The sequence below is a fragment of the Dipodomys spectabilis genome, unplaced genomic scaffold, assembly GCF_019054845.1.
Source record: "Dipodomys spectabilis isolate Male_0828 unplaced genomic scaffold, ASM1905484v1 ptg000006l, whole genome shotgun sequence".
In the NCBI taxonomy this organism is placed as follows: domain Eukaryota; kingdom Metazoa; phylum Chordata; class Mammalia; order Rodentia; family Heteromyidae; genus Dipodomys; species Dipodomys spectabilis.
The window spans coordinates 11,376,632-11,403,319 of record NW_024870683.1 but is presented as its reverse complement, the minus strand read 5'-3'; the positions used below and the strand labels follow the sequence as shown (position 1 = coordinate 11,403,319).

The 26,688-nt window shown below is 43.4% G+C and overlaps 1 protein-coding gene across 2 annotated transcripts in view; it reads right to left on the bottom strand.

Annotated features, from left to right (window-relative positions):
* Positions 1 to 15,128: 15,128 nt before the first annotated feature.
* Tgfbr1 (transforming growth factor beta receptor 1) overlaps positions 15,129 to 26,688 on the bottom strand; it is a 63,072-nt gene continuing 51,512 nt past the window's right edge. Inside the window, exons 10-11 of one of the 2 annotated variants that reach the window (XM_042695352.1) lie at positions 24,314 to 24,394; positions 15,129 to 15,524 (exon numbers count right to left, since the gene is read on the bottom strand). In XM_042695352.1, coding sequence (XP_042551286.1) covers positions 24,349 to 24,394 — 46 coding nt within the window. In that variant the 3' untranslated portion in view covers positions 15,129 to 15,524; positions 24,314 to 24,348. The remainder of the gene's footprint in view (positions 15,525 to 24,313; positions 24,395 to 26,688) is intronic. The other variant, XM_042695347.1, reaches the window with a different exon arrangement.

Genomic DNA, 26,688 nt, shown 5'->3' with positions numbered 1-26,688 from the left:
TCTTTGCTTCACGCTAGTGGTCTTTCACTCGAGCCACAGCTCCACTAATGGCTTTTTTTTTATAGTTTATTGGAAATAAGAGGCTCAAAGACTTCTCTGCTCAAGCTGGCTTCAAACCACAATTCTCAGATCTCAGCCTTCTGAGGACCTAGGATTACTGACATGAGTTACTGGTACTCAGCTCAGATTTATTAATTTTTCCAGGCAAAAAGAGGATCACACATTGTTTTTTCGGGGAACAAAAGTACAGTCCTCTTCTTAGTGGACTGGAGAACAAGGTTTTATAGAAAATTCTGGCAGCATGAGCTTCTGCGTGAGGCAGGAATGGGTGCCTTGGGACCAGTGACTTCCTGAAGCGCTAGTGTTCGTCTCTAGATTTGTTTTCCATTCTGTCCTGAGTGTTCCTTAATTCCTAGGGTCAGCAGGATAAGAGGACTGAGGTGACCGCCTTGTGTTCTGAGGGAAGGTTGAGTAATCACTTTGAGGAACCCAGATGAAATCAGGAAGGCCAGGGGCAGCCTGGCACACTTGCTCTCAGACAGTGACAGTATGGTAAGAAAAAGTTCACCAAGAGGAGGATCTTAAAGATACTTTTGCCAGTCTTGGTGCTTGAATGCTGGACCTGGATATTGTCCCTGAGACTCTTTTGCTTAAGGCTAGCACTCTACCACTTGAGCTACAGTGCCAGTCCCAGCTTTTTCCATATATGTGGTAGTTAGGAACCCAGGGCTCATGCATGTGAGGCAAGCACTCTATCACTAAGGCACATTCCCAGTCCTTAAAGATAATTTTTTTTAAAAACTTGAAAAGGCAAAAAAGAAGAGGAAGGGAAGAGGAAAAGGAAGGAGGAGGAGGAGGAGGAGCAGGAGGAGGAGGAGGAGGAGGAGGAGGAGGAGGAGGAGGAGGAGGAGCAGGAGGAGGAGGAGGAGGAGGAGGAGGAGGAGAAGGAGGAGGAGGAGGAGGACAACCTTAAGGGATGTCTTAGAAGACAGGAGCATGCCTTCAAAGCAGGCTGCGGGACGCTGGTCATTCTCTTTGCTTCCTGACTACTGTGAGATGAACAGCACCTTCTTCTACCATGTACTTCAGCCATTATGTGCTGCTTTGCCACAGGCCCAAAAGCAATGGAGCTAAGTAACCATGGGCTGGAACCTCCAGAAGTATGTGTCAAAATAACCCTTTTGTCTTTTAAGATTGATTGTCTTGGGTATTTTTGTCACAGTGCCAGCCAGCTGACCAACATACTACCTCTCCCCAAAGGACTCTAAGAAGTCCCCAGAGAGAAGATGACCTCTGAACTGTTTTAAGGTAAGCCATTGCTTAACAAATGGCTCAAGAGGAAAGATAACCCAGCAGTAGTTGCAGGATCTGAAAAAGGAACAGGAAATAACACAAGTACCAAGTCCCCCACACACAGTGTGGTATGAAGTATTCCTGAAGGGGGTCAGAGGCAAAGCTCACAGGATTCCACACCAGACTAGGAGCCATGGGCAGTCTATGACAGCTCTGGACCAAGGAAGAAACCTGGCCAGCTCCAAACATCTTGGGCATCTTACATACCCAAGACTCACAAGAGGGGAGGCAAACAGGGTTCTCCTCACCCCCCAAAGCAGTATCTTTCCATCCCAATCCATCTCAACCTATTTGCAAGCATTCAAGCCTCCAAAATCCAATGCACCCCTCCTTCATCCTTCCTGCCTAATACTACCTCTGGCTCCTCACCTTGGGGATGAAGGAAAAATGAGGGGCCCTCCTTCAGTGATCCTAGAAAAAGAGGCCACCCCATTTCACAAGACCCCGTTTACAAAGCTCAGCTGTCTTTGGGGCAGCAGTATAAATTCCTAGGACTGATCATTTTTATTTGAGTTGGTGACTAGGAATAGGTGAACAGCATACAAATTTATGGCCAGAAAAATATTAGCTTCTAAACGCCACAACCCTGCCTCCCCCATCTTTAAATTCAGATTCTTTTCTCCTCTATCATTTGCCATCCTGAGTTCCCATCGCATGCAGACTTTGTTGCAGGTCAGCCCTACGGCCTGGGATTTATTTGTGCTCGTAAACAAAAACCCTGATATTAATCGTCAACTATTTCTGATTCTCAGTTAATGTTCTTAAACATCTTGTGTCCCTGGGGACTCTTTGCTCTGTCATATGAAGAAGATGTTTCAAGATTTATATTTCCCCCAAGAAGCAAGTAGATCATAAAACCTAATGTATTCCGTGGTTTGGAATGATAATTTCGGCAGGAGGGGATGGAATATTTCACTGTGGGTCTTACAACCTCCACGTAAATTGTTAATATACTACTTGCTTTTAAATATGCATCCAGCTTCTGATTATGTTGTGTAGCAGGAGCTGAGGGTCCTCATATTGGGGGAGGTAGTGAGAACAAAGGGAATAGCTCCCAGGGTAAGATTAAGAGGATTCTGGCTAGAAAAAGAAGGGCCTGGTGTTTCAAGTAAAGCTGGAAGGGTAGCACAAACAACCCACCAGTAAAGGCAGCACTGACATGGATAGGGGAGAAAGCTTTGGCTAGCTGAGGAAGCCACAGGCAAGTGCAGGGCAGACACTGTATGTAGCCACAAAGATGCCTGTTTCTGGAGACTTGGCTAAGATATACATGTACATGTGTGTGCATTTTTTTTAATTTTGGAAAAAGATTATCCCAGATCCCTAACATTTCACTACATTAACCCCGTTACTAGAACTATAGCAGAAATATGGCCTGGTCATCTCTTTGTTCATCCATCTTCCATCCATCCATTCATCTCTCTATCTATCCACTCATCCATCTATCCACTCAACTATCCATCCATCCATCCATCCATCTCTCTGTCCATCCACTCATCCACCCATCTGTTCATCCATCCATCCATCCATCCATCCATCTGTCCATCCACTCAGCCATCCACTCAACTATGAATCCGTTCATCCATCCATCCATCCATTCACAATGTTTGTGCTAGATCAATAGCATAAAAAGAGCTCAACAACTTATTGTTGACTAAAAGAATAAGTGACAGCCAAAAAAGATGTAATGAACATAAAACTGAAGTTAGAACTCTTCATAGCAAGCAATATTATATAACAGTCTTGACTTCATTTATTTCAATGAGGAAGGAAGGAATCAATTCTGAAAACAGACCCCACCACAGTAACACCCACCCAAATCAAGGCAAAACACTGACAAGACACTGGTGGTGGGACTGTGAACACAGGTTCTTTACAAACACAATTTCCAGGGCTCAGACCAGGTCACTCCACCAGCAATGTTTTATTTAGATTTTAGTCTAGCTGGGTAGCACATATGTAAACAAATTGGGAAACAAATATCCAACAGGATGGGACCGATTAGATCATAGTATACCCATATGATAGGTATTCTCCAGCTATTTTTAAAAAGGAGAAGCTTTAAATATGTAGCTAGGGACTGTCTCCAAGATATAATAAATAATAGCAAAGGCCTGCACTTGTTTAATAGCCTTAGGCTCCAAAGAACTGTGTTTGCCTCTGAGTTGGTGAAAAGAAGTGGGAAATAGACTAGCTCCTATATCCCCTTTGTACCTGGTTTGCAGATTTTTTTTAACCAACAAATTTTAATTTCAAAAACCAGATAACAGAGGAAAACTTTACAGTGACCAATCAAAATGTCAGTGCCTCTTCACCCAGAACTGTACTCTCCAAAAGAAACCACTTGTTTATTTTAACCATACAGGGATTTGAACTCAATTTTTTTGTACTTGCTAACCAGTTACTCTATCACTTGAGCCATACCTTCAGTTCTTTTTGCTCTAATCTGTCTTTCAGATAGGATCTATCACCTTTGCCAGAGTTTATCTTTGCCTGTGATCCTACTGCCTTTGTTTCCAAGTTGCTGGGATTACAGGTTTATACCACCATGCATAGCCTAATTCCAAGATAGGAACTTGATAGCTGCTGCCAAGGCTGGTCTTGAACCTCAATTCCATTTCTGCTTCCTAAGTCGTTGGGATAAGAAACCACTCTTAATGAATTTTGCTTTCTGGCCTCTAGTGATCACTGCAAAAAAATGTCTTAGAGTGCTTCTTAAATTAACAATTTATAAATTTTATGTTGCAACAATTGAGGACTTAGCTCACCCAAACTCTTATACCCTGATTAGAGTCTCTTATGGTGTCTCATTTAAACCCTGGAATCACTTGGGTAAGGTGGGTGAGACAAGCAGCATTATCCTTCCTCCCTTACCCAGGAGGCTCCTAAGGCTAGAGTATCTATCCCAGTCTGAATCCAGTTCTCCATTTCCTTAATCAGATATCTTTGTACCGAAGGAGCCATGCTTAAACCACCCACTCCCTAGGACTGGAACATGCCATCACCAACTTCCTAAAAGTGGGGATGGAATTCCCATCATCTCTCTCTTCTTCACAGTCCACTCTGCCAAATTCTCAGATTTCTTAGGTGGAGGCCTGGCCTGTGTGGGAAATGTGTGATTGTATGTGAGACCACTGCCCCCTTGTGGCCAGTGGACAAAGTGCTTTCCAGGGGTTATGAAGAACAAAGTCATCTGCACCTCATCCAGCTTCTATAGAGAGGTGACATCAGCACTCTCCTCAGAGGACAAAATCGCAGAAGTGAGCTCTGGTGATCTACAAAAAGCTGCATATCATATGCCTCTTAAAGATAGAGCTGGGCTGCCTTGAACATAAAAGCTGATTTTCTGCAGCACATTTTTCCTGTGTATTTCCTCACCTGAGATGAGCGTCCCATTGATGAGTGGAAAGATACAGTGCCTTAAGGATATTGTAGCACTAATGCTTAGTGAATGAATAAATAAATAGGCGTTTCTTCATATATTTGTATTCTATGCATATTCATATGGGAGGAAGTGGCAACCTAGAGCAGAGATGTTTTCTCACCTCTAATGTCACTGGGAAGAGCCAGTGACAGGTGTGGGGGCCCCCTATCTACTAACATCCCCAAACCAGGGCCACGTAATATTTTCATTAAAGGCTTGAAGGATGGAATGAAGACCCAGCTAATCAGATTTCTGGAGGCCACAAAGCTGGAAGGGATCTCAGCCACTTTAGAGGACAAGATTAAAATGTGATCCAGGCTTGACGGATGGCAGAGATGGGCCTAAATCAATAAACAGATCAGCAATAAAGATAAATGCAAGCTGTATTGAACGGACCATGGTGGTGACAGAAATGAGTTTCGAGGGCCTGGGAGGAAGAATCTGAATAGAAAATGATGGAGTCATGGCATCTGTAAAGTGGAGGTTCTGCTCTGTCACCGAACTAGACCTCAGCCTTCAGTGAGCATGAGGGCAGCTTAGAGAGCTTAGCAAAATGCACATTTCCAGGCCTGAGAAAGTAACTGAGTGGAGCTCAGAACATTGTAATGTAGGTATCCCAAGGGTGGTACTTTGAGAAATCCAGCAGAGCAAGGTTGAAGCCTGGAGCTGTCATACCATCTCCCCCAAGTGCTTACTCTGGGGAACATTTCTCTCCTGTGATGCTCCATTTAAAAAGTGAGTTTTGTAGTTCAATAAGCTTGGGAATGTCAGTTTTTAGAAAATAAAATCTACAAGTCAGGTCAATCTACTGAAGAGTTTTGCCTCCCCCCTTTTCCCCTCCCCTCCGCCCACTGAAGTGTCTGGGACTCCTCAGTCCTCAGCACTGTCATGCTCAAGCTGAGACCTAAGCAGAAGCTGGCACTTGGCATCATTTTATTTACTTATTTAGCCAGTCTTGGGGCTGGAACTCTAGACAGGGACTGTCCCTAAGCTTATTTTGCTCAAGGATAGCACTCTACCACTTGAGCTACAACACCAGTTCTGGCTTTTTCTGAGCAGTTTATTGAAGATAACAGTTTCAGGGACTTTTTTGCCTGGGCTGGCTTTGAACTGCAATCCACAGATCTCAGCCTCCTGAGTAGCTAGGATTACAGGTGTGAGGTACCAGTGTCCAGAGACAATATTCTGTCTCCTCCAACCCCAGGCCAGACCTTCCCTCTAACATCACCAAGACAATAAAAGTGAACGGACTATAGCTTTAGGTCCTGGGCTTTAACTGCTTATGAATGTTCATGTTCTCCACACTAAGAGGCTAGAGGAGGGCTTTTCTTTCTTTGTTCATTGTCCTCCTGGAGCCTGAGTCAAAAACTGCTAATGGTTGCCCAGTTGACTAGTCTCCTCTTCCTTAGAAACAGAATTCTCAACTGCTTAATATGGCAAGTGTTCTGCTTGTGAAAACATGTTTCTCAGCAGATAAGGTAGTCAGATGCATGCCGAAGATATTAGGAGGGATCTTCAAGAAACTACTTCAGAGGGTCTGAGGCGTTCAGAAGGCATTGTTTGCTCTTCTCCACTTTCCTATTCCTACCCGAAACACAAATAGGTACAAGACAGACAGATAGATAGATAGATAGATAGATAGATAGATAGATAGATAGATAGATAGATAGATAGATAGGGCATTTGGTCGATTGATAGATTTATTTATCTATATCCATAGATTATAGATACATCTGTATCAATATTTATAGATACATAGGTATAGATGCATAGATATAAATATATTAAGGGCACTGGCAGCCATCTTGGGCTATGATGTGAACTTGTAGAAGAAAGCCATTCACTAAAGATGGAAGAAAGAGCCCAAGAGTTTGGTGGAATGATGAAAGCACCAAAGCAATCTGATGCTACACCTCTATTTCTGTTCAGACCACTGTTGTCAGGGCCTCTGTGATCAGCAGTTCAATGCAACTTACACTCATGCAGAACAAAGTCAGCAGAGGCTCTTTGCTATTTCCTGCAGATCTCAAACACTCCCAATTCTCCCATCCCCATCCTGACTGCATCTCTAGATGTTTAGCTTCACCTCATGTGTGTATGTGTATTTGCCTATGTGTTGTGCACACATGTGTATGTGTATGCTTATGTGCTTGTGTGTGCACGTGTGTGTTAGGCTGCATGTGTATATTTGTATGTACAAGTATTAATCGGCCCGTGTGTATGGATAGCTTTCTTGCCCGTATTTGGTGGGAGGCAGCTGTGGAGCTTGAGCCCAGCCATTACCCAGGAGCCATGGCTGTGTCTCTGGCTGCCCCTTTCCTGTCTCCTTTCCTGGAATTAGGATACTACCAGGTGCTTCTCACCCTCTCACCCCTCTTGGAACCTCTGGCCATCACGTCTGTGGGTTTTGCACTCCACATCCGTCACAAAATTCCTGTCTAAAATCAGTATATGGGTTCTGAAAAGGGAGGGGATGAGAGTTTCCGTAGAAATCACTGTCTCAAGAATTCCTTTCATGTCACCCAGGAGACCTGCCCTAAGGTGAAAGAAAATCAGCAATTACAAAGAAAAAGAGGTGAGCTTGGAGGAGGATGCAAAGACGCAGAGGGTGGGTGGGAGGGCAGAGGCCTCATGGCCTGCCTCCCTCTTTGCCCCCACTCTGTCCCCCATCCCACTTGGCTTGCAGGAGGCCCTCTTTGCCAGTTAGCTGTCTGCCGAGACAGCTGCTAGCGAAGGCTTCCTCTGACTGGCTCTGATGGCCATAAACACTCAAAAGCTGAGCCATGTCTCCAAATTTCTCCTCTGTACTATTTGAGAAAGTCAATTTGCAATGTTGCCCCAAGATCAGACCTGGCATGGCTGCTACAGCCTCACTTCTGAGAGCTTCCAGCCGGCCAGCCATCACTGCAGAAGCATCACAGCATGCTTCTGCACAACTCATCACTGTTGTCTTGGGTCAAGAGAGAGAAACTGGCCAAGTGAGAGCAAGCAAAAGGAAATGAGTGAGGCTGTGGTTCTGGAAAACCCCTACACTGGGCCCAGAGAGTTCTCTGTTCTCGTAGATGTGTTGAAAAGTTACAAGCCACAAAATCTCAACATGGGCTTTATCAACATTGAGTAACAGAGAAACTAAAAACCAGATAATAAGGTCCAAATACACTGTTAAATATACTCACTGCATGAAGCCAAATGTGGCCATAGAAAAGGGAAGACATATTCTGAATTAGATACCAAATCAGAAGATCTGTTTCATAAGAATTGAATAAGGCAAGATGAGGAAAATGTTTATAAGACAAAATGCATGGAAAGTAATGACCCACAAACCTGATGGCCCAGCTGGCCAATTAGAACAGAGGTGGCAAGCTTAACATGGGTCTCCAGAAACGAGAGCAATGCAGATGGGTGTGGTTGGGAGGTATCTAAGACAGGGATGAAAGGTATGTAGGTGAAAACACAGGCAGGTTAGCAGCAATCCCAAATTATAACAGGAGAAAACTCCTCCCAAACCTGGAAGAAGACTTCCAATTCTGACTTTGTTTTCCTTAAACCCTTCTAAAAAGGAAAAAAAAAAGATCAAGGAGAAGAGCTAGAAGAGCACCAAGAGTCATCCCGCAGGTCCTCACTCCCACCTGAGAGAGATCCTTCTCTGCCTGATCAGCAGCCCCCTTCTCTGGGTGGCTTGGACAAGGCACTGCCCTATTCCTAAATCTCAGTTTTCCTCTCTGTGAAATGGACGAGAATCTGTCTCAGCCTAGGCTACCCCAAAGCAGACTCCTGGCCAAGGACGTGGGTGCAAGCAGTTCATTGGAGAGGTGATTGCAGGCCATGAGGCAAGGAAATAAGGAACAAGGGATAGAACTGGCCTCCAGAAGCAGGCTCAGCCCAACTGGGTATGCTCTGAAAAACTGACTGCCCAGCCTCAAGAGTCCTCTCACCTTGGGCAGCTGAGATCTTCATCCATAGGCCCCATTTGATGGCTGTCATCCCCTGCCTCACTGCCAACCCTAGCCCCCCAGCTCCGGATAAACACCTGCAAGAAGTGAGCCACAGGTGCTCTGAGTGGAAACACCATCCTGCAGCAACCTCAGAAGAGCCCAGGGCTGGAGGAGGGGGACACCTTGCCAGTGCTCCCTGGGTGTGAGTCAGAGAGGGGCAGAAAGGAGACTTGAGTGCATGTGCTTGGAGTGAGGGGCGGGGAGGGGGTGGATGCAGCAGTTTTGGAAGGGAGGCTGGAAGGGAAGCAAGAAATTCCATATCTACAAACAAGTATACAAAGTGTTGCTTCCATAGGAAACCAGGTCAAGGTCAAGGTGAATGTCCCAATTCACCTGGAGAATGAGCAGGATTCTTACTCCCTGATGCTCCAGATAAAAACTCCCAAAGTATTTCCCCTAGACTCAGGCAAATAAATCCACGCCCTCTAAACGCAGAGGCAGGTGTCTCTAACATGTCTTGTCACTTTCCAATACAGTTAGCGTCTTTGATGCCTTGGGCCTCACCTTTCTTGTCTGTGGTCAAATAAACCAGTAAGCATTCAACCTTCCCATTGACGGCATGGCTCAGGGAAAAAAACCCTCAAATCTGATTATAGGAAAATTCATTACTCTAAGACTTCCTTCAGGGCTCAGAGCTCATAAAAGAAACCTCCAGAGGTCCCAGCTTAGGGGGAAAAAGAGGCTCTCTGGCTGTAAATCTACCGATTGGCAATAATTAACCTGAACTAATTATTGTCAAGCCTCAGGTCAGGCTTCCCAGAGCCCACTCCCTCCTAACAGCCACATTCAGAGCTGAACTTCCACCTGGGGTGGGAAGGCATTAGGCATATCCAGCAGGTTTTAATGTAAAGGTAGATTTGGGGGGAGGGTTGGAGGCAGAATGGGGGGACACAGTTTAGAGCCCCAGGAAGGCACCTGTGGGAACACTGCTTCTCGCCTGCCTGTGACACTGGAACCAGAATTTTAGGCCTCATACTCAAACTTCTGGGTTGCATGAGTTTAGGAATAAGTAAGTAGCTACTAGAATAAGGCTGATATATTTTTCTAAGTGTTAGTTGCTCATTCACTATTGTCTCTGTGGTGAATGATCTAGTCTTACACTTTTACTATTTGATTTTCTTTTGTTTTTTAATAGTACAATATTGTAAGGTTTGCTTTTGTTTCATTTTTGGTTTTTGAGATAAGAATCTCACATTCTTTGCTGCCAGGCTGGCTTTGAACAGCCATCCTCAGGTTTCAGTCTCCTGAGTGTTAGAAATGCCACAGTGGCTCTCCGGGTATCAGACATGAATGGACACACAAGAGATACAGATGCCATCAAGGCAACTTACTTTTGTGCAAAAGGGTGCAATGCCATTCCTTTCCCCAGAGCTAGGCAAGCGCACTGTGCAGGGCAGTTTGCTAGGCTTTTATCTCAATCCAAAGTGTCCCTCCTCCTTGTCAAGAAGTGAGGCTCCGTCTACATACAGTACAGTAAGGTTAGAAAGTAGGTACAGTAAGGTTAGAAACGGGGCCATTCCTTAATTCCTATAGAAAGTTCTGCTTTTTTTCCACTTAGGATTTTACCACATCTTCAACAGATGATGTATCTCCCTAACATGGCTAGTGGATAACAAGCAGCACAAATAATAGTTCCAATTAAAGTAAATAAAGCAAATAGTTCCAGGATATAACAACACACAATACCAAATACACTTTAGTTTGACAGAAAAGAATACTTTTTCTCATGCAAGCAGCTATGGATTACAGGCCTGAAATACTGGTACCTTGGCTTCTTTTTGCCTTAAATTGGCCACATCTACAGTTGTTTGGAATATGAAGCAACAAATCAAATTGGTTCAGTCAAAATCTTAACATTAACAAGTGTTAATTTTACCTTGAGACCTTTTACCCTTAGGACAAATGTTTACAGGCAGAGGCAATTTTGCTACCCAGGGGACATGTGGCAGTCAATAGACATTGTTATTACATCAGAGCAGCATGGCACTTGTATATAGTGGGTAGGGGCTGACCATGGACCCACACCCAGGATGGTCCCTCAGAATAACAATTATTGGTCCAAAATAGTGGGGTTACTGTTAACAAAGCTTGCTTTAGGGGGTGAGAATGCAAGTGAAGACACAAGAATAGACACAGGGTGTCCCAGGCAGAACTCTTTAAACAGGAGAAAGCACTGAACAGCACCCATCAATAGATGATGAAGTAAATAAAGCACTTACCATACGAATGCTACAATGTCACAGAGCCACTACCAATGCAACATGCCTGCTGGCATTAATATGGAAATAAAGTCACCATACTTGGCTCTGTGAGAATAACTGGCTACAGAACCCCATACCCAGTACATTTGCCTTTCTTTGTGTGCAAGTACTGTGTGGCACAGAGAAGACAGGAAACTTTCAACTACCATGCAGCATATTGAACCTTGTTGTCTCGGTGGGATGATGGGTGGTTTCAGTTATCTCCTCAGTGTTCTCTATTTATCTTCCCATTGCATGGTAGTAGAGACTGAGTTCACTGGTTCCAAGCCAAAGGCCTTCTGGTCAGACAGTAGGAGTTCAGGCTGTTCCTCTCCCAGCAATACAGGAAGTGAAGGTTGGTACCAGGAAGCCACATTTCTGTCTGTCAACAGCAGCAGCAGCTGCCCCTTTCCAGGTTCACCCCAATTAGCATGAAGTCACCTCTTGGCAGGATGTCACTATTTCCCTTTTCTCTGCCTGGAAAGCATCCAAAAGGAACCATGCCATGGGAGTTATAGGCCTGTGTCAGGATGCTTTCTAGGCTGATGTGAGATCACTTATAGTAGGTTGGGTTCAGGGAGGTAGTTTGGGAAATGAGAGATTTACATAGCAAAAGCAAACAGTTTCTCCCAGCAACAACAAAAACCAGCCTGGGAGCAATAAAGGCTTGAATAAACTCATGTATAATAACCTTGTATCACTTTCTTACAAAAAGAAATCTCATTGTATTGGGGTTGTGTTACAGTCCTTTTTTGTAGAGCTCAAAATTTGGCTAGGAAAGCCAGACGTTAGTCAAGTAAGTTCACAAACTGTAAATATGGTCAAGGCGGATGCTGAAGTTTGGGCAATCCAGTTTGCCCAAGCACACCCCAAAGGCCCACAAGCTTCATTAAGGTTCAGCCTTCACAATGATGTTGATTTGATGTGATGGAACTTTTCCCAAGAAGGGGCCCAGGGGGAGGAAATTAGATCATTGGAGGAAGTGCAGAATCGGAGGCAGAACTGGAACCCTGATGTCTTTCTCTGTGTTTGCTTTGCAGCCAACATGAGGTGGACAGCCTCTCTATCCACACTCTCTGCCACGATGCTCTGCCCCAGCCAGGCCTCCCCAAGCCATGGAACCAGCTGGCCATGGTCTGAAACCATGAGTCAGAACCTTCCCTCCCTTAAGTTGTGTTACCAATAAGCCCAGCTCACTTGTGGATTTACATGAGTTTTTGATCAAGTATGATTAAAAAAAAAAAAAAAGGTAGAAAGCGATTGCAAAAACAAAAATGTGCACATTACACAACCCAGTTGGTGTGGAGAAACTCAAGTCTCTCGTTATCACTCCTTCTGTTTACATCAGTGTATGATCCATTTTGTGAAAAATCTGCCTTTCCAAAAAGCAGATGGCATCCAGTAAGCATGGTCAAAGTGGATGTGCTTAATTAAAATGGCAAAGTGAAAGATTTAGATTGTTGAAAGATGGATTGTCTTTATCGGAAGTTGGGTGTCACTCTGGGAAAAAATGACTCATGCATTCACAATACTTGAGATAAAGAACTTGAGATAAGCTCTGGTTCTCGGTGAGTAGTATCCATGTGTAGTTTCTGTGACGGTAACGTAGCTCATTCCATTTGAGCTCTGGATGCTCAGAACTACTGTGCATACAGTATAGGAAAACTGGGTTGATTTTAGAAAGCTGAACTCTGTGCATCCTGAGATCCACATGTTTCTCAAAGGCCTTGTAACCATGTGTCTGTCCATGGATCCAAGGGATCTACTGGATTTTGTCCCAGTAATGTTAGGATGACCAACATGGAAGGTAAGGATTGAGGTTTTAGAGTGAGATATGCCTAGATTCAAACCCTGACTCCTCTAATGAACCTTCAGAGTCTCTCGCTCTCCTGTAGAATGGGGAAGTGTGACTGTACCTACTCACACTTTGGGCAATACAGCAGGCATTATCATTAGTGGGGGAAAAGCCGAAGCTATAAAATCTTACCATGGAGCCAGGCACTGGTGGCTCACGCCTGTAATGCTAGCTACTCAAGAGGCTGAGAGCTGAGGATCATGGTTCAAAGCCAGCCTGGGCAGGAAAGTCCCTGAGACTCTTATCTCCAATAAACTACTAGAAAACCAGAAGTGGCTCTGTGGCTCAAGTGGTAGAGCACTCACCTTGAGCTGAAGAGCACAGGGTAAGCACCTAGGCCCAGAGTTCAAGCCCCAAAAACAACAACTTACCAGGGAATGGATGTGGGGAGGTCATCTTTAGATGGTGGGTCATGAACAAAACCTAGAGGAAACAAAAAGAATATGTCTCCAGAATTTACTCAAACCTTGAAGTTTGATGTGGATTCCTTCAGTGCATACAAGGTATATTCCAGCTGAGTTTAGCTGGCTCCAAGGGCACCAAAGACCCCAGAGAGATTAGAGCCATTCTCTAAAGCTGAGGGCCCCTCCCCTCAACTCACAGTCCTGTCAGCAGGTGCTGCAGCCTGGCAGGAGCTAATGAGATGTTTACTAGAAAGATCAGCTTGTCAAGGGGAGCCTGGGCAGATGGCGATTGATCCTTTACACATCTGACATCTGTCCCATCTGTAACAGAGATGGGGTGGGTGTTCTCTGACCCAGAACTCAGGGACACCATGGTCCCGAGGAAAAGACCTTTGCAATATGAGAGGGGCTCTTAGGCCTATGGTCTGCGCAGAGTGGCCTCTGAGTCACTGGAATCTCTCACCTCTGATCTCCCATTCGGGATCAAGGCAAGAGCATAGGAAATGTGAGACTTGAGTTTGAATCCTGCTTTAACCAGTCAGATGGTGCTTAAGGATAGAGATCAGTTCTGAGGAATTCATTGTGAGGTGATGTCATCATTATGAAAGTATCATGCATTTAAATTAAGATGGATATGAACTCACTAGGCAACATAATCCCAGGAAATCACTGTCCTGTATTTGATCTGTCACTGGCTGAAATGTCATCCATGATGCCTGACTGTATTTGTGAACAAGGATGTTGTAATACTCAGCTTTCCCTAGCTATACAATGGGCATAAGAGCACCTCATGGAAATGTTACACTATTTAGGAAAAGGATATTAAGATGGGTGCTGGTGGCTACGCCTATAATCCTAGTTACTCAGGAGGCTGAGATCTGAGGTTCGTGGTTTGAAGCCAGCCCATATAGGAAAACCTGTGACATTCTTATCTCCAATTATTCACCAAAAGAAAAAAAAAGTCAAAAGTGGAGCTGTGGCTTAAGTGGTAGAAGACTAGTCTTGAGCTAAATAGTACAAGGACAGTGCCAGACCCTGAGTTCAAGCCCTAGTGACAGCACAAAAATGGGGATGTCAAATATTATCAGCGGTATGCTTATTTTATTTTATTTTGTCCATCAACGGGCTTGAACTCAGGGCCTCCATGCTGTCCCTGAGCTCTTTCGCTCAAGGTTAATACTCTACACCATGTTGAGCCACAGCACCACTTCTAGTTTTTTTTCTGAGTAGTTTATTGGAGATAAGAGTCTCATGGACTTTCCTGCCCATGCTGGCTTTGAACATCGATCCTCAGCTCTCAGCCTCCTGAGTAACTAGAATTATAGGTGTGAGCCACTGGTGCCTGGCCTCGTCTTAATTTTTAAAAGAAAACTGAGGCTGAGATTAGGACCTTCATACTACTCCAGGAATTTCCCAGTATGTCACACTGGCATGATATGGAGGACTCAACAGAATCTGATCAAGGAGCCAATGCTATGCCAGTCAATGGGGTGACGATTTAAAAACCAGGTTTAAGCCAGGTGGCTTAATGACTTGATGCTGGTGGCTCATGACTATAATCCTAGCTATGCAGAAGGCTGAGATCTGAGGATCACACAGTAAACCCATCCCAGTCAAGAAAATCCATGAGACTTTTATCACCAATTAATCACCAAGTGGTACAAGCCTTGGACAAATAAAGTTATGAGACTGTGCCCAGACCTTGAGTTCAAGCCCCAGTACTTACACACACACACACACACACACACACACACACACACACACACACACACACTGTAGAAAAGAAAAAGCCACAAAAAAAACAAACAAGCACACAAAAAACCCCCAGGTTTATTAGGATCACTCTGCCGGCAAGAAGTATGCCTAGAACTTGACACAGCCAAACTCATGGCAGTGGGGAGTCTTACTGGAGGTCAATGTGTGGGGCTTGAAGTTAACTGACCAATTGGACATGAGTTGGAGCAGGGCTGAGATACTTTCATTGATGTGGCAAACCTGGAGGGAAAGCAGAACCAGGGGAAGGTGATGAGCTTGCCTAGAACACAGTGAGTAGAAAACGCTTCAAGACTCCCAGGTGAGATGCTTTCTAATGCTCAGGAGTCAGGTCAGAACTCAGAAAGGAGATGTGAGCATCATCCTGGAGACTGTGGTCTAGTTGTCTTGATGGCCTTCTCATCTAGCTGGTAATGGAAGCCACTGAGTGGATGAGAAGGAACTCGGCACAGACATCCTGGGAGGAAAAGAAAGAAACGTCTGCAAACACAAGAAGGGCATTAGGAAGTGGTGTGAGGGTTAGTTTCAGGAAGAAGGGAGGAAAGGAGGGAGGATAATACTAAAAACAACAACAACAAAACCTAGACTATGTTCCTGGGTGTCATGACAAGGAAGTTCCACATGACCAGGGCAGTCAGAAGGTAGGGGATGGGGATTTGAGAGTGGGAGGGCGGTAACAAGAGGCAATAGCATAATGTCTACTTGAGGGAAGGAGAGAAAGTGATGGCCACTGCTTCATCTTTGGAAGGTTGTTTTAGTTTGTTGTTTTGTTTGAGATGGGAGTCTTGCTACATAGTTCTGACTGGCCTCTGATTTAGGGGTTCAAGTGATCATCCCATCTCTACTTCTCCAGTAGCTGGTAGGGGCAGGTGGGCCACAGCACCCGGCTAGCTGTGCTGTCTTGAATGGGAGTCACTGGTGCAGAGAGGACCTGAGACACTAAGGGAGAGAGAGAAGGAACAATGCTCTGAGGAGGCTCAGGGCCCAAGAGAGGGCCTCAGGCTACCTCTATCACTAGCTGAAGGGTGACAGGCCTTCCACAGAGCAAGTGGAGTTCCAGAGGGAGGAAGGAGGACAGCCACGCTTCCTACACAGAGAGAGGAGAGGAGAGGTGTTGTAAGAGAATGGAAGCTGAGAAAGAACCAGCCAGGGGCAGATGGCTGGAGGACGAGCTAGACAGGGGACCATGAATGTGCACAGGAAAGGAAGAGCTAGGTTGAAGTGATGCCCAGGATATAGTGGGCAGGCCTTGTGGGTGAAGGAGATGGGTCAAGGCTGACAAGTAAGAGTAAGGAAGACAGGAAGGCATGTCTTCCAGGACTCTCTAGACTGGGGTGTAGCTGCCAATTCAATTTACAGGTTGGAAGGGAAGATGGGAGCTAATTTGAAGACCCTTGCAGAGCAGATCCTTTTCCTCCCCCCATTCCCCAACCCCCACCCCATCTCAAAGGCCTCTTGAGCTTCACTCCGCTTCATGACAGCTGGTAAAACTGGTTGGCATCGTGCACCATGGAACTTGTGTGCACATGGCCATAGCAACGCAAGAACCAGGTCAGGGAGGCCACTGCTAGTATGGAACCCTTGACCCTAGGCCACTATCTTCCTTTGCGTCTGCTCCTGTTTCCCCATCTAAGCAATAGATGATCTCCTGGAATCCCTTAGGCCCCTGACTGCGGGGGGGGGAGCGGGGCGGGGGGTGCATTCTTCAAAGGGAAGTTTTATTGATGAGTGGGGCTTTTTTTCCCTCCTCTCTCCAGTCATCTGAGTTGTTAGCAAGGTGCTCTGGAAGGCGGCTGGCGTGCACAGCTGAGCTCAGAAACCCAGACACAGAGATAACTCTCTAAACAAGATCTGAATGGAAATGTTCTCTTGTTAATTAATGGCTGCTTTTGAGATTATTAAGTTAGACTGTTAGGTGTGTGGCCTTTCTTTTGACTGCCCTTCCAATTAACAGGCACTTTGCTTGGTAAATGTTAATTTTGAGTAATTGGGTGTGCAAAAGAGGGTATGGGGCGGTAACAATACTGCCTCTACCTTGGGTTAATTGCTGTAAGTGTGGCTGAGGCAGCCCCAGTCCAGATGATTAATGGCCTTGGCGTACCAGCTGGCACCCCTGAGGACAGCAGAGCCTGCACGTGTTTAACCCTTCAGTGATCAGAATAAGGACTGAGAAAAATCCCAGTGGTGCTTTCTGGGTTCGTAAGTGAAAGCTTTTGTGGGTACACCCCCTATAGAACTGAGGGGTCATTTCCTACCAGTCTGTTAGGAAAGCCAGCTCTCAATCAAGGGGACATTAGCTCAAACTGCTTCATCCCATCAACAGAGGGAAAATTTAATTGGATTCTGAGATAGTATCACCTTGGGAAATAAGGAAAACCAGGGACAGGCAAACTTGGCTTTCTATGAAGGAAAAGGAGCCATAGGAAAGCCCCTGTAGAGCAGCAATTTGAGCTCTGATGGCTCCTGATGCCTTTCAGGCCAACCTGAGTGGACACTGTCCAACCTCCAGGACCTTACCTCACGGAGCAGGCCAGGGTCCTAAACCCAGCATGGAACTGTGGCAGCAGGGAGAGGAGAGGAAGGCCAGGGGCCCAGGCACAACTGCTTCCTTTCCTGAGCAGCACCACGGCTGGGTTATAGGAATAGGTCCCCTGGGAATCCACCTAGATCCCCCCCTTCCCCCCCCCCCCCACATACACATGCCAATCCCTGTCACTCTGTCATCCAAAGATCCCAGAAAGGTTCACTCACAAATAAGTCAACGAACTCCTCACAGAGGCGTTATTCTCTATGGCTGGGACCATTCTGCCACTCTTTTTTTATAAAGGAAAAGAAAAATGAGTCCCCAGCAGAACATGTTCCAGTAGGGAGGGAGGAGAACCATTCAGCTGCAGAGTTTGGGGGTTTGAGGATATATAGCCTGTCAACATAAAGAAGACAGAGCCTGACCTCTTTAAGAAATAGCTGTTTATTGCAGCCTTATTTCTGTAAAGGCAAAGGGTCTATAGGTATGCATGTGCGTTTATGTATGTTTGCATGCATTCATTCGTGGGTGCGTGTGCTGAATGAGTTATACATGAACTATTCCTGGATGGATCCAGCAACGTGTTCACACGGTTGCATCCAGGAAAGAGAGTTGGGACTACTGTATTAGAGCTGAGACTACTGTATCAGTTAAGACCATACAGGCTGTTATGAGAAGTGACCCCCCAAATACAAGACTTCAAGAAGATGGCAAACTGGGCAATGGCAGCTCATGCCTGTAATCCTAGCTACTCCAGAGCTGAGATCTGAGGATTGCGATTTGAAGTCAGCCTGGGCAGAAAAGTCTGTGAGACTCTTATTTCCAAAAAAACACTCAGAAAATGCTGGAAGTAGTACTGTGGCTCAAGTGGTAGAGCACTAACCTTGAGCACAAAGAGGCTCAGGGACAGTGCCCAGGCCGAGTTCAAGCCCCAGGACTGGGAGAAGGAGGAGGGGGAAGTGGAGGAGGAAGAAGAGGAGGAGGAAGGCATTTCCCTCCTCTCTCACTAAACAAGGCAGGAATAATGGTGACAAGTGCCAGGGCCCAGGTTCCACTTTGTTGCTCTGCATCCATACAGAATTTGTGTTGTCCTCTGCCTACATGAGGATGGCTCACCTCCATATCCCCAGCCCAACTAGTCAAGGAGGAGGGTAAAGAAAGGACAAGGCATAGCCACACCTCTAGGGGAGTCTCTGAAGCATGAAACATAGTGCTTCTACTTACCTATCACTGGCCACATCTTAATCACATGGACAAACCTAGGAAGTGTCCTCCTTACCTGAGCAGCTTGGGAGCCCAAATAAACTTTGGATCTTTATTTCTAAAGGAAGAAGAGCTGTACAAATATAAGAGTCCAGGTGCTAGAGGCTCACACCTATAATCCTAGCTACTCAGGAGGCTAAAGTCTGAGGACTATTGTTCAAAGCCAGTCCAGATAGAAAAGCCCCCGAGACTCTTAGTTTCAATAAACCATCAAAAAAGCCAGAAGTAGAGCCGTGGCTCAAATGGTATAGTACTAGCCTTGATCATACATGCTCAAGGACAGCACCCAGGACCTGAGTTCAAGCCACAGGATCAGCACCAAAAAAAAAAAAAAAAAGTACAATGAGTCATCTTTACATAGAGTAGGATAAAAAGTATGCTTCATTTTGTGTACCTTTCTTATGCCCTTTGAACCACATGAATTAAGGAAAAGGTTGTTAACAAAATACATTAGATTAGAAGTCACAAGTTAAACACACTCATCCACTTTTCCACTATACCATGGACCTACGAGAATAAAATAAAAGGGATTATTGAAAGAATGAAATCATATGAGGGCTAGCAAACAAGACAGAAAATCTATTGAGAAAAGTACTGGAAGCTAGAAAGCACACAAGAAAGAACACAGGAAAACTACAGCTCCAAACACGAGAATTATGAGCTTTCTTCTTCGAGGGGAGTAGCAAAGCAACTCACACTCAAGAGAATGTCAGAGCAGTCCACAGGGACACCACCATCACAGCAACTGACCTGCATCACAGTCTACATATCCACAACCAACAAAGAGCAACTAGGATTAGAAATCTTGTAGCTTGGGATATTAGGACTTCAGAATTATAATTATTATTGTTATTATTTATTATTGCTATTATTATTGTGTCAGTCCAGGGCCTGGATGCTATCCCTGAGCTTTTTTTGCTCAAGGCTAGTGCTCTACTACTTGAACCATAGCTCTAATTCCAGCTTTTTAGAGGTTAGTTAAAGATAAGGGTCAGACTTTACTGCTCATTCTGGCTTCCAACTGTGATATTCAGATCTTAGCTTCCTGAGTAGCTAAAATTAGAGGCATTAACCACTAGCACCCAGCTCAGAATTATTCTTTAAAAAAAAAAAAGTAAGAGAGCAAGAGAAGGGGTGACACTGTCCAAAAAGAAATCTTATTACCTGACTTATGTAATAGTAACTTCTCTGTATATCACCTTTATAGTAACAATTTTTAAAAATCTCTTTTTAAAAGTGGGTGATTTATCTAGGAAAGGATCCTAGAATGTGTGTTAGAACTTAAGAGAAAAGCAGATCAAGACTTTGGGTGTTCAAAATCTCCACACCAGTCATGTCCAGCAAGTTAGGGGTAGGAGGGATGGGGAAAACTTATCCCCAGTGAGAAAACACAGCAGAGTGCACAAGCCCTGCTTACATTTGCAAGTGTGGGCATCCCGAGGATGCTGTTTGCAGGCTGGAGCCACACCTGCTAACATGGCCCATGACTTTGAACTTGGGGCTAGTCTTGCCTTTCAGGAGGGGCTTCTTAGGAAACAAGCCATACCAGATTCTCGCTGAAGCCTTCATTTATGAAAGTATCCAGACACCCTATAGGTTACCACACATTTGAGGAAAATTGACAGTATGAAGAGCTGAACAAAGAAACAAAAACAGAACAAGCCATTACTGAAGAAAAGCAGACAGCAGAAAATACTTTTTTTTTTAAATCAAGTGTCTTTGGAGAGATTTGAGAGAACGTGAGAGATACCTGCCATTAAGAAAAAAGAAAAAGCTTTAGAAGATATAATTTCTAGAAATTTAAAAGGAGGCTTACAAACTTTTAAATCCAAGAAACAGAATGAATAAAGGAATGGTAAGACAGTGAAGTAGACCCATTATCTGGACGTCGTCGAAGATATCTCTGAGAACATATGGAAGAGACAAAACGGGAAACATGGAAGCAAAGCCAGGGGGTGGAGAAAAGACACACGAGGACAACATCTCTCAATGCAACAGGAGTTTTAGAAGGATGGAACAAGTCGGAGGCAAACGAAAATCAAAGATATGACAGAAAAACTTCCAAGTCTGGAAAAAACACAAGTCTTCAGATTTTAAGAGCCTAACAGATACTGAACAGGACAAATGGAAATAAGACCCATACCTAGATAAATACTCATGGTAGAAACTTCAGAAACCTAAGAACAATGAGAAAGTCTTAGAAGTTTCCAGAAAGAAAGAAAAAAGGGTCATCTGAGAAGGAGAATCAGACTAGCATAAGACTTCTTATCAGAAATTCTCTAAAACCATGCCTTTAGAATGCCAAAGGAATATGAATTTGGGGCCTAAAATATGTTTGAATATGAATTTGCCAGCCATCAGCTATGCGAGAAAATTTTGTCATGTGTGCACTCAAACTTACAAATTACTCCAAGAAGTACTTGGGAAAAATAGAAGGCATATAAGAATGAAATTTCAAGAAAATGAGATTAGGGACTAGAGTTATACTCAGTGGCAGAGCATTTGCCCAGTATGGACAAAGCACTGGTTTCATCCCCAGTATCACAAAGCAAAAACAAAGAGGCAAAATATGAAATTAAAAACAAATTTTTAAAAAAAAAGTGAGGAAAAGTGAAGGACGTAAAACTGAAAAGACAGCTGTGTGCCAAGGGTTAAATAGCTGGAATTTTCCTCTTCCTCTGCACAGCTGATCACAGTTTTCCTGTAGGAACTATGTTTATGTAAACACAGTATGGTGAATGCTATTTTTATTAGGGTTGAAGTATTCAGATGTCTACAGTTCTAGAACAGAATGTAAATGTTATAAACCCTGTAAGTAAGAAGAAGAACCTACATATAGATGTGGAAGTCATACACAGTGGAAAAAAGCAGATGTAGGTTGCAGAATAATAGAAACAATGTGACCCCATAGATGCGTGTGGAACTGTGTGTGTGTGTGTGTGTGTGTAATAGTATGTAATTCCCATCTAAAATATACATATTCTTTCATTTTTACTTACTAAATTTAATGACATTTCATAAGCATGTAGAATGTAATTAAAATACTTTCAATACTAGAATATTAAAGATTTATTCAATTTTTAGTCTGCCTAATGGACTTACTGCTCTTGGCCATTGCCTGAAACGAAACACTCAAATTGAATCAAAAGAACACATTTTAGGGATCTCTCCTTCCGAAGCTATATTAATTCAAACAAAACCAAAACCAAGAGAGAGTGAGGGAAGGGGTGACACTGTCCAAAAAGAAATGTATTCATTACCTGACTTAGGTACCTGTAACCCCTCTGTATATCAACTTTATAATAACAATTTTAAAGAAAACAAACCTTTCACAGATGAAAAACCAATGAAAGAGCAACACTGCCACCTATTGAAAATGATTTGGAAAATAAGTAAATTGGAAATAAACAAATATTGAAATAAGTAAATTGGAACTAAGTAAACTGTTTTTAAAAATCTTTTATTTTTAGCACACTATCTTTTTAATTTTTTTTTAACACATTACCTTTTGAAAGGTTGCCTATCACTAGAAGCATAGCTCACCGGACTGTGTAATAAATCAGGGTTCACAGAGAGAAGCTAGGGAAACGGCGGTCACAGTGTAAGAAGTAGATGTTGTTCACCCTAATAAAGAACCTACCCAAGGGTGGCAAATCTCTAACCAGGCCACAGTAAGGCAAAGGCTTGGAGCCAGGCACTCAGAAGGACACAGGGAGAAGGGAAGCAAGAGTAACATCTTGCTCTGCCAGAATTTTTTTTTTCTTTTTTGGAGAGGGTACTAGGACTTGAATTCAGGGCCTGAGCACTGTCCTGCAGCCTCTTCACCTAAGGCTGATGCTCTACCACTTGAGCCACAGCCCTCCTGGCTTTTTGGTGGTTAATCAAAGATTAAGTCTCATGGACTTTCCTGCCCAGGCTAGCTTCAAGCCACTCTCCTCAGATCTCGGACTCCTGTGTAGCTAGGATTACAGGTGTGAGCCACCAGCGCCTGGCTCTTTAGTTTTTTTGTTTTGTTTTGTTTTTGTAAGGACTCCTATTTTCTCCAGGGGCCAACCGTGGACATTAGTCTGTTAACCTATGGCCACTCTCACAGCTGGAATTACAGACATGTATTTCCACACCAGCTTTTTTTTTTGCCAGACTTTTTTTTTTTTTGGTCAGAGGTTGGCTTTGAACTGTGATCCTCCTGATCTCCACCTCCCCAGTAGCTGAGATTACAGGCACGAGTCAATGTGCCTAGCCCTTCACTGTCTTAATGTGGGCCTTTTAATTTGTAATTATTTACAGGAATGATTGTGAAGCTGTGAAAAAAATATTAGTAACCTCTCATTTTAAAAACAGTATAAAAAGGTTTTCTAGTATGTGTGTTGTGGGTTGTCTGTGGTGGTCTTAATAAGTGATTTTTCTCTCACCCAAAAGTAAAATAAAAAATTAGCTGGGTACCAATGGCTCACACCTATAATTCTAGCTCTTAAGAATGCTGATATCTGAGGATCATGGTTCAAAGCCAGCCCAGGCAGTGAAGTGGTGCTGTGGCTCAACGGGTAGAGCATTAGCCTTGAGCTGAAGAGCTGAGGGACAGCACCCCTTGACCAACAAAAAGTAAATAAATTTAAAAATGAGATAAAAAATTAAGGTTGAAAATATGAACATCTCAGTATGACCAAAACAGGCTTTATTTACTTACTGATTTTAGAAAAGAAACATAGAGTAAAAAATATGTCAGAATCACCGAATAGGAGAACTGGAATGACTCCAAAATCATCTGGTTCAAAAAGGCCCTGAGATGGGATGAGGTCTAGGATAACTGAAGTAAGAATTCTAGGGTGAGAGGGGAGGAAGACAATGTAAGAAAAGAGATGCAAAGAGATGAATAGTACGGGCAGGATTTGTTAGATAAGCAGTGCTCAGAAAAACATTCTTTCACTTGAAATAACACAAAATGACCCAAATTTCGATCTTACTAAAAGGTGTGGAGTTCTAAGCAGAAGACCATGTTTTATGTTGTTGTTGTTGTTGTTGTTGTTTGGGTCTGGTCGTGGGGCCTGAACTCTGAGCCTGGGCACTGTCCCTCAGCTCAAGGCTAGTGCTCTACCACTTGAGCCACAGTGCCACATCTGGCTTTTTCTGCTTATGTGGTGCTGAGGAATCGAGCCCAGGGCCTCAGGCATGCAAGGCAAGCACTCTACCACTGAGCCACCTTCCCAACCCCCAAGAGACCATGTTTTAAAAAGTAACATCACATGAGAAAAATGCAAATCAGTAAAAGGACAATGGAAGTAAATGATGAATAAAATATACTAGCAAGGGAAGGTGAAAGATTGGTAGGTCAGGATGGAAAGACACCAAAACTAAACCTACCAACTAAACTCACAAAAAGCCTTGCATGAAAGCTGGGATTCCTGCCTTTGGGGATCCCCAGGGTGGAAGACTGCCCCTGTAAATAGCCACCTCCATAGCTGCCGGGTCACATCGTACTTACTCAGGTAGGACTCCTGTAACCGGGTGCCTGTTCAATCAGTAAGCTTTTCTCCAGGCCTGTCCTGAGATTAAGTCCTGGGCCCTAGGCAGGAGAGTCACAGAAATAAGTCAAAAATGTTACTTGGGGTATTTTTCACATCCAGCTACAACTGGCAGCCTCAGATCCACAGAATGCAATACTATCATAGCAACAGGGACTTAGAGGGGAATGTGTGTATGAAAAGATGTAGCATCAATAACAAAGTGTGTTGGGAACCCTTCTGAGAAGCCCTAGAGTACCCCAAATAGGCCTTGCCAGGTTCCCTAAGAAAATAAGTGTCCAACTGTCTAGCAGAGATGATGGCCAACTAACCACCAATCCTGTTTTGTTCATTCTGGGGTTAGGTATTTGGGAAGGGAATGTGTGAAAACAACCTGCTTCCTTTAAGGAGTAAGGAGAGTAAAAATATTAAATCCCTATGAGGGTCCACAGGGGAATATAAATGAAGTTAGCGGGTCAAATGATTTGGAAATACTAAGAAAGAATTGTCTTCATTAGACATTCCTGTACCTTCCCGGGGGCATGTCTGAAAACATCTCATGGCCATTTTTAAAACTGGATTGCTTGCTTGTCCTTCTGAGCTGTAACTTCTTTGTATACTCTGAGCACTAATCTTTTACCAGTTCATTTCAAAGTACCTCTTTTTAGTTGCTGTTTTCTCTTTGCTCTCAAGTATTTTAAAGCCCAAATGATTTTAATGTTGGCAACCATAATCCATTTATTAATTTTTTTCTTTAAAGCCATATTGTCTAAGTCGAGGTCATCAAGATTTATCTGTTTTATACTAGCAATTGTACTGCTTTGATGCTGTTAGGTCTAGAATGAGCTCTACCTTCCTCACTGCCTTTTTTCCTCCTTTTTAACCATGGGCATCCTATTGTCATGGACACCATTAACTGAAAACACTTCCTTTTCTCCTCTGCGTTGGCATACATATTGACTGGACATGCATGTAAGGGTTCTCTTCTAAATGCCTGTCTGTATGCCAACAAACTGCTTCGATGAATGCAGCCTTACAGTAATCTCGAAATTGGATTAGGAAATTACTCCACCTTTATTTTCAAAGTATTTTGACTATTTTGGATTCTTCTTATTTCAGTGTGTTTTAGAATCTTGTCAAGGTTGTTTTGTTTTGATTTTTGTTTTTAAGCTCCTAGCTGGGCATCAGTGGCGGATATCTACGGATTACAGTTCCGCTGGAACACGTCGTCCAGGGTATAGTTGCACTTGTAATCCACTTTGAGAAGTCTGTGTAATAGTAGAATCCTCTAGCCAATATGGGCAGTCTCTACTCATTATTTTCTAGAGAAATAAATTAGTAAATTAGTAAATTTCTTAATTCTGTTATGCGAGTTTTCTTTTTAATTCCTGGGGAATTGTCACTGCTAGTATAATTTCAATTTTCATTAGGATCACACAAGATTGTTACTTCTGATGATACTTTAACATTTTTTTTTCTAATCTGAATGCGTTTAAGTCAGTTTTTGGAGGGGAGGAGTGAGGGCTTTGCACATTATTTTTCTCTGAAGTAGACAATCTTTCCTTGTTCCTGATTTAAGTAGAAAATCATTCTCTTCACCATTAAATACATTAGCTGTGGGCTTCTCACTGATGGTTTTCATTAGACTAAGAATTCTACATCAAGTTTGTCCAGTAATACTTATCCTATTTATAGATGGATGTTATATCCTATCAAATGCTCTCTATTTAGTCAATCATGTGCTCTACCATTTCTTCTCATAATTTGAAACATTAACCCTGCCTTATTTGTAGATTATATGTAGATTTGACCAAACAGTAAAAAAGAAAAACAAAGGAATTTCAAAATCTCAAAAACAGAATAAAATTTAGGGCTCCTGTACACAAGATGTGCAGTTCAGTTGACGGGAAACTCAATACTACATTCTCATCAGCTGTGTTTAGATCCATCATGTGATCTGATAAGCATTTCCACCTCTAACTTTTGTAAAAATATGACTCTTCCAAAACAAATGGTGTCCCAAGAGAAAAATAAAAGTTATGGAAACCCTCCTAACCCAAAAAGGGCCAGTAGTGTTGCTTAAAGTTTTAAATTTGTTTTAGAATAGCTTGTCGTTAGTGGAAGTTGAGTGGCATTCTGGGTAAATTAAATCAAGCACTACAGAACAGCACTGCACTAACTTGATACACCTAGCGGTCTTTGTGGTACCATGTGCCTTCAGATATGGAGTCCATAATGAATAATCCAGATTTTTGGATATTAAATGGGACTGGCAGTGATAGGACACACCTCATTTGATCTTAGTATATAAACTTCCTTATTTGTTGTTGGATTGTTAACACTGTGTTTTTTTAAA